At 32.6% G+C, this 9141-nt stretch overlaps 1 protein-coding gene across 6 annotated transcripts in view; it reads left to right on the top strand.

The window, feature by feature from the left end:
- Positions 1-591: 591 nt before the first annotated feature.
- LOC119631300 (dnaJ homolog subfamily C member 5 homolog) overlaps positions 592-9141 on the top strand; it is a 20149-nt gene continuing 11599 nt past the window's right edge. For 2 of the 6 annotated variants that reach the window (XM_038023378.1, XM_038023380.1), the window contains exon 1: positions 593-796. In XM_038023378.1, coding sequence (XP_037879306.1) covers positions 768-796 — 29 coding nt within the window. In that variant the 5' untranslated portion in view covers positions 593-767. Of the gene's footprint in view, positions 797-816; positions 1050-9141 lie in introns of those variants that run through there. The other 4 variants (XM_038023374.1, XM_038023375.1, XM_038023376.1 and 1 more) reach the window with 3 other exon arrangements.

The raw sequence follows: 9141 nt of genomic DNA, 5'->3' as shown, positions 1-9141 counted from the left end.
TATAATTAATAATGAATGATAAAAAATAATTTAATAAACTTTCATGATAAGTCATTTTATGTATATAATAATATATATATATAACGGCTAGATTAGTAAACAACTCTACGGGAAATGCAGTGTCAGCTGCATTTTCTCGCCTATCGCAAACCATTTTACAAGGGGTTATTAAGATTATTTTTACCTTCAATTATGAGTTATTAGATAACATTAAGCATATTCAAAAAATAGAGGTACGCAAAATTGAAACGAAGTGAAGGAAATGCCAATGCAAATGAATTTCAAGTTTAATGTTTTTTATTATATTCTTTGACATAAACTAGAAAAAATAATTAACTAACGGATATTGACACATGTATGCCAATAAAGCAAGCAATAAAGAAATTACGATTAATATTCCTATATATTTTAAAGGGCCTGCATTTTATAGAATTTATTTCTTTGATAAGCAATTTTGTTAGTATTTATGCTACTTTGGAACATATGGAATAAAATATTTTTCGTAATGTTGGCAGTACCGCTTTGAAAATTTGTCATGAAATTTCAAAAAACCAATGCATTAACATCACTGCCTCACGCATACACACAATAGAACGAATGTACTTGTGGTAGTAGTGTTTTTTCGCAAATTGTGTAAAGAGGCTGAGAATTTCAAAGTAATTATTAAAAAGGGAAAATTTCACAAAAAAAATTGAAGTTAATTTATTATAAAAGTGGTACGGAAAGTAAATTAAATTGATTCAAAGAAACACAATAAACAAAAAGAAATGAGTGGCTCGGATAAACGAAAATTATCGTAAGTTTTTAATTATCTAAAAAAGAAATTTGGTCGAGAACAATTTCTTGGATGAAACGAATAAGTGAAAAAGAGTAGCAGCGACGTAAGCAGTCATTGCATCTGCATATAATTTCTTGTGTTATTGATAATGTTGTTGAGGCTAGGATGTGTAGAAGTGTTGTGTATGTATTTATGTAAAATATATGTGTGTGTGTTTTGTTGGTGGCGTATGCGGCACTAAGAAGAGAATGGGCGGACAGCCGGCTGCGCAGTAAGCGTTAATTGATTTTTCTATGCTGACACAACAAATAAGCAAAATTTTACAAAATTCCCTTAAATGACACGCCAACATGAAGGATAAATTAACTGCAATGAAAAAAAAAAAAATGAAAAAATATTCGTTCAGATTCCCCAAAAACATAACATTGAATATCTTAAGTAATCCCAAGGGCAAGTAGCGAATGGTTTGAAAGTTAAACAAAGAAACTTTAGTTGCTATATTAGACCCTTGTTAATTGCACATGGCCGCATCTTTGTTCATCGGCAGCTGTACAAGATCATAACAAAAATTTAAATATATTACTTCCTAGAATGTTTAAAAACCTAGTCATTTTTAACATTCGATCACTAGATGTGATTTCTTGGAATTGATATAATGAAAATATGCAGTCGTAAGCGAATCTCTATGCTTTCCTTATTATAATGTTAGTGTGTTTCTGACTCATTACTGTTAATATCAGTAATATTTTCGTGTATATATACACATTTGTTATCATTTGATTCGATTTTTTTTTTTCACATTTTCCAATATGTCTTTCATTTACCATCCTTTCCTTAGACTTTGGAAATGTACTTTGCTAATTTTGACATATCTACTCATATTTTTGTGCCATAATTAAAAGAACCTTTTTGTGTTTGTTTTCTTTCACAATTGTAATAAGAACGTGAAGTAAATACTCAAGGTTGTTATTATTATCCTACTAATCTGGTGTGTGCATGCGTGATTCATTATGATTTTTTTATTGTAACCTTTAAAAGGGACGATTATACGAAATGTTAGCATAAAATGGGTCACATTCACTTAGCTTTTTAAATCTTCTATACATTATTTTTATGAATTTCCTTCAGTTAAGTTTGTAGATTAACCGCAAAACAATTCTTTCGAAATTGAATGATTGATAAAATCCTTAAACCTTATTAGAACAATATGAAAATTTGAATTATTTGGCATATTAAATTCCATTTCAAAATTAAGCTAGAACTACCGACCAACTCAATTCTATTCGTTCTAATACACATTACCATGTTGTTTTCCAAATTACGAAAAGATTGGAAATAAAATAAGTTCAAGTTTTATCGTTAATTATCGATTAGTATCACTTTCAGACTAAAAGCGCAGATGATCGTCCCGAATGTCTGGACAGCAGTTGTTCCGAAAAATTGTCATTATGGAATCGAAAGTTGTGGACGAAAATATGAAGATATTGCAGATATTTTGTGGAGGTCATTCCAGATTCTCATCTCTATATTATCTGCGTATATTTTGACAAATTGCAAACACGTTCAGACTTTGCGTTCACAGACTATTTATGTCAAATTCCATATGCTTGTGTTCTTGCAACTGTGACCTATCCCAGAATATTATTTTTTTGAATTCTTAACTAGAAATCTTCATCTCGAAAGCTAGACCGGGTGGAAAAGGTCGTCAATACTTTTGGGTCTATGTAGGTTCTATTGCGAGTTCCAATATACTCTGACTTCATGATTACATACATACAAATGTATATATATAATTCGAAAATTCTTTAGCATAGCGCAGGTGATTAAGTCAAGGAGAATTTTTTGTGCATTCTTCATCGAAAGGGCGTTTTTTTAATAATACTTTAATTAATCAATATAAAACATGAACTCGAATGTGTTTTGTTGCTTCCAGGTCAAAATGTTCGAATAATGCGATATCTTTAATTAATGTACAAAAATAACATCACTTTTTTAGTATATTCTTATTTAAATATGTTTTATGATTTTATTTAATTCGTCGCTAGAAAGATTTTAAACAAGCAATTCATAGATATTCCTTTAACGGGTGATATAATTGCTGCATTTGACGCAAAGCATAAGTGACGTACAATCAAATTGTAGTTTGAGAACAAGAGAGTGGGTCCACTCGTCGACAATGCTTGACGCTTGCTATGAAAAACTCAGATTAAATTCTTCAATCTATTAATTGCAACAATTTTTACATTGTCTTTATGTGAACAGCTTTCTTCTTGTTGCATCATCGGGTTAAAAGCAACCTTTTGTATATCAAGGAAATGATATTTTATGGAAAATTTTGATCGTATAAGCTGCTTTGAAACTGCTTTGTGCAACTCGAGGTGAAAGGAAGCAAACTCAAGTACCATCCGTACTAACTAATTGGCAACCGAAGCCAGTTTCATTGCTTTGAGAGCAATGGAAATTTTTTCAATAAACCTTCATTGTCATTGACTCGTTTTAAACGAATGCTCGCAGTCAGCTTATTTATACGAAGTTGAGTAATTAAAGTTATTAATTAGAAGATCGAATCCGATAAGCCTGTGACTTTAACTAACTGCGGAACCGTTCGCTCCGCTGCGGTGAAAATCTAAATCGTGCAAATCTAATCAACTTGAAAGCGATTATAGTATTTGGTCGTCATTTACGTTTGCTTGATCATCTTTCTCTCATTGTCTGTACAATAATGCAATATTTAACATGTTACCAAACAATTGGTGCATAGGTTACCTTTTCCTGAAATAAATATCCGATCACTGCACCGCATTGCTTATCATCTGAATGTTTTCCTGATTTTTCTTTGTATAGCAAGCAAAACAGGGGTAAAGTCGAGTCATTTGTTTGAACTGAAGTCTCATGTAGATTTTGAATATATTGCTTGTAAAGTTTATATGAAGGAATGAAATTTATCAACAACAACTTTTCTTAGTTTGTATTCCGCAAAACCTGCTGTAGTGTTTAGATCGATTGGTATAAATGCGAACACTCCTACTTCTCAATTATCAAAAATCAAGGACAAAATTTGTACGGATTACCTACTGATTCTGACGTCAACACTTGAAGGCATTTTCGTATCACAGTGCACATGCAGTGCAATTGTGAATGGCTTAAATAGAAGTGAATAGTTCTGCGGTGTTGTTGCTTGCTTTAGTTATGCCCTTCGAATTCTCGCATTCCGAACTTTGCATTAGGCAAAAACAAGTTTCGGGCATAAATAACGTTGTAAAGGAAATTCGTAGCAGAAACCGTAATCAAGTTTGGATAATCATTAATCAAAAAACAGTAACAACAAATGGTCCCTCAATATATTAATGTTAGTAGAGGCAAGACCGTTGCTGATTAAGCAAACAGCTGGTAGGCTACGCTCACAATTTGACTTCTTCCTGACTATTCGTCAACGTGTTACACGAATAGGAAACAATCTCCTGAAAAAAAAAAAACAAAAAATTGGAGAGATAAGCAAAGCAGATATTTGCAACAGACAAAATAATGCTTTGTGTCCAGGATTGCGGCGATCGCATATTCAACCAGGATTGCGGCGAACGCATATTCAACTTTAAAAAGCAATTTATATGAGTTTGCATATTATGAATATTATATTATATTATATATTACAATATGTATATACGCATATATGTATATTATATTACATTATTTCAATTTTGTTTATTTTTTTTCGGCAAAATTTTTGCAACGTGGCCTATCGGGTGGGGTTACTTGATGCCGAAGAATATATATGATAATAATTATTATTGTGAAGACGTAACGTAGCGATTATTAAACGTAATCATTGAATCGTATATTTGCGATTGCGCAACAAAAATGTACTATTGGATTATAACTTGTATCTTTTAATTGAAGAAAAACGATCTTACAATAACCTAGCAAGGAACTGATTTAGCTTGGTGCATTTTTTCCAAGCGATGCTCGATGAGTTCAATATCATTTTCGTAGTGGGAATCGCCGAATTGCGCAAAACTGCCGCTAACCGCAAATATTGGTTTTTCAGCGTCAAGGCATATAAAGGCAGTTACATATGTTTTGGAATGAATGGGTACGCCCACTAAATTTATTAACGGGGAAAAAGTATAATGTATTTTTTGCCTTCCTTGCAAAATATCTGACATTTTTTAACTGTTATTATTTCTCTCGCCTGCGGTATATGGAACGGATATTTGGACCTGAACGTTACGTTTTGTGTTAATACATGCCCGCAGCACATTCGTTTTATAATGCAATGTAAAACAAAAGTTTGCAGTTGAAAAAAGGTCTTAACAATTGTATAGCTTGAAAGACAAATTCATTTATGCTTTGAATTGGTTCGTGTGAGAAGTTAAGATATCTGACAATTTGATTCTTCAACATGCTCATCTCGTATTAATGATTAGAAAGAAATGCAATGATAAACTGCATTTTAAATATTGCTGAATATATAGAGGCATAAAAATAAATTGCATAGAGAAGTCAAGGTGAATGAATATTTATTAACAACTGTACCATCTCTCAATATCGGCAACTACTTAACCTTATTACGAAATGGATTTCAAGCATTTTCCTTGCTCTTATTTTGTCTAAGGTTAACGGCTTACCGTGTTTGATGACAATTTTTAGTTTGAGGTGAGCAAAAGCATTACACCGCATCCGGACCAGCATGAAATACCCTACACAATTTCACAATTATTTTAAAAAGATCCAAATATTGGGCGAAAAAAAGGCCGTGTTTCACATTTCATCAAAGTATCAAGTATCAATTTATTTCTTAAACTAGGTATTAACTAAGTATTATTCATCGGCAGAGATGGCTTTAATGCTAAACATTCTTGGTGGCGCTCAAAGCTCGATAATCCTAAGGGCAAGGAACTTAGCAAGTACCTATAAAAACAAAAAGAAGAGATTTTCCCTGCGCTCTACTGGAAGACGTAGTCACTGAGCAAGTGATCCCAGATAAATTCCAAATCTACTGGATTTTGTTATTTATTCGGGTATTCCCGTTTACTGATTAGACATATTAGGGTCTGATGGTTTAAGTTCTGCCCATTCGCCTCTAATAATAATTAGCTTCGACGCGAATTATGTTTCTAATCGCAAAATCTACGAGGTGATCTCTTCAAGAGCTGATAAAAATTATTTTAGGTTTGAGCAAAATTTAGGCCTCAGGCTTGATTAAGGACTGGCTTGAACTAAACTCAGGAAAGTCGTGGAAACCTTTAGCAGCACGATCGACGAAGCGTGATCTTTATCAACCTAACTTGAATAGCAATCAAGAAATTGAGATAAGATTCTCGTATCCGATGAGATTAGAAATCTTATTAGGATAAAAAAAGAGGTTAGGAAAAGTTTGGAAACATCAAACGGAACAGCAACAATTAATTAAATTAAACCGAGCTGAAAATTAACTTAAACAGCGTTTGAGCGTTGATTTCCAAAAAGGATCGGCCATAGTCTTTTCTAAGAAGCTCATCTCCAACGAAAACTGACAATCATAAGCCTTGGAATGCTACAAAATGTTAAAGAAGGGCAATGAAAAGAAATGTATCGATAAACGATTTAAATAGACATGATGTGAATAAGGCACTCTTAAAACGCTTTTTAAAATCTACCTTAAAACAATGTACCTTTCAACAATCCCGAAGATGAAAGAAAAATTGTAATGGTATCCTTTGGAGCATGGATTTACCCATTATATATATATATATATAGTGGACGATAAAATATCCCCTTTAAACTAGGAAAAGTCTCTGGGCGACGACAAGATATGTGCTAGGGCAATAAGGCATCTTATTAACTTTGATTTACAATTCAAAGAGGATGACATTAACTCTTAGAGGCCAATTAGTTTTTCTATTCTCACCTTTTCGAAAATCTTTGAAAAAGAACTACGGCTACGAAAGCTGCCGTCAATATTAAATGATAATAATGTAAGGCCTGAACATCGATTGCTATAAGCATGACACGCCATCGAATAATGCCATCGAATCGTTAAAGAAGTAAGCAATTCGTTCGAGAGTAAAAAGTACTTCTCAGCAGTGTTCTTGGACGTGAAGCAAGGTTTTGATAGAGTTTGGAATCCAGGACCGCTTTCTAAATTGAAATGGAACCTTCCTGCTCCTTTCTATTTCGTTCTTCGCTCGTATTTATGATAACGCTCCTTTTTTACTAAAGCAAACAATGAAATATTAGACATACGTGAAATCGTTGCACAGAGTAGTGTATTAGGTCTTCTGCTCTACACTATTTTCTCGTTCGATATGTCGTTACCTAAAGACATTACTGTCGGTACATATGCGACTGATACGGCTTTAATTGTACGCAGCTTGTGCAAGCACACTTTAATATTAATATGACCTCTATATGGCTAGAAGAATGGCACATATGCGTTAATGCTGAAAAATGTACGTACATCCCGTTTGCTATAAAAAAGGGCGATTGCCAAGGCATTCATCTGGGTAGAATACGGGAAAAAATGCATTTGGAAATAAAAACAAAACGTCTATATTGACTAATTAGTGAAAAATCCAAGTTCACTTTGCTGCTTTACAAAGCAATTCTGAAACCTATTTGAACATACATATGGCATATAACCATTCGGTTACTGCGAACAACTCCAATGGGTCCACGGTTTATGATGAATAAATTTATTGATATGGATTTAGGCATTTCCATAGTAAAAGCGGAAATTGTCTTCTTCAATTCTCGATGTCTTGATCGACTTAGCCACCATTTGAATTTGCTCGCAATAAGTTTTGTAGATAGTGGTAGACAGACAAATAGACTGAAAAGATACCAATTTTTTTTTTTTTTTTTTTTGGACCCACCATATAGAAAACGAATTTTAATACGTATGTATGTAAATATGTATATATTGGTAAATTATTATAAGATTAAAATAAGTTCCATATGTATATAAAAATAAGTGTACAAATTGTAAAGTTTTTGTCTCCTTGGAGAATTAAGATTGGTCCACACTTGTTCACTACTTTCAAAATAGTTTGCAAATAAATGTACATATGAAACAAAAAAAAACAAAAAAAAAATCTCTAATATTGCGATCTGTAGGCTGAATGTAAAAAAAACCAAGCAGACGGACGGACAAGCTTAGATCGAGACGGAAAATGATTCTGAATCGGTCGGTATAATAAAAGTGCGTTTTATCCCAAGTCCTTCTGAGTATTGCATATATACCCACTATCCCATTGCAGTCTTGTAGTACAAGTAGGTAGGGTAGGGTATAAAGATAAAAAATGGCATTTCGAATTATTTAAGTTGTTGGGAAAGCTTTTGAAACGTTCATATAAAAGATTTACCGAGTTACGTAAATATGATAAGATCGCTTCACGCTTCATGCTTAGTAAAGTCCATATTTTTACACCAATAGTATGATATGAGATCTTTTCTTCTCTATGATTTTTAATTCTTGTTTATAGACCGATACATGCGCAACATCACATGATATCCGTTTTATGCCTATCGTATTATCTTAAAAAATCGAATCAAAATCGTCTCATATTATTTGAAAGTTATTTAAAGTGAAATCGATTGTACATATTTATGGTTTAGGTAAATTGTAAGTCAATCTCTCCAAAAGATATAGATTTTTAAATGGAAAATACTTACTCAGCAAGACACACAAACAACGTACTAAACAATAATGTAATTGTGGATAGTCAACTAAGTACATAATATATACGGAATAGTATTTAAAAGACAGTAGACAGTAGACGATTTTAATATAATTAACTAAAGGTGATGTAAGAACGTTAATGTTAACTTGTAGTTATAAAAAAACAAGTTACGTTTAAGAATTTTGTTTTACAAAAGTTAAATTCGTTCGGTGTCCTCTCGGTGTCCAGACGAAGTCATTGAAGTTGAGGTGTCGAAACAAGGTAACTTCTTCATAAATCATTTCAGTGTGGAAATAAGATTTATATTTACATACATGCATATTGCATTCATTTTAGTGACCTCGGCAATCCGAAGTCCCACACTAATATTATATATTCTTAATTTATTGAAAGTTATCGAAGCCATCGACAATTTTGGCAAACACACTTAGAATACGTATAAGTGTGTGTATATGTGTATTTTATATGACGTAAATCGTGTTTTACTAACAATTTTCTGGAACGCTTTCGTGGCCGTGAAGCCATTACAACATGAACTTGTAATAAACAAATGACTCTGATGCTTCGATACATTGCTTCGTACGCGTTAAGTCCATTTCTCGGCTGGAAGAAATGTGTGTCATAAATTCAACTAAAACGCTATAATTTATGTGCAATATGGAATTCTCAAGAAACTTCTTATTTTTTTTTTTTTTTTTTTTTTTA

This window comes from Glossina fuscipes, unplaced genomic scaffold, assembly GCF_014805625.2.
Source record: "Glossina fuscipes isolate IAEA_lab_2018 unplaced genomic scaffold, Yale_Gfus_2 1, whole genome shotgun sequence".
Lineage (NCBI taxonomy): Eukaryota > Metazoa > Arthropoda > Insecta > Diptera > Glossinidae > Glossina > Glossina fuscipes.
This window is presented reverse-complemented; position numbering and strand designations above follow the sequence as displayed.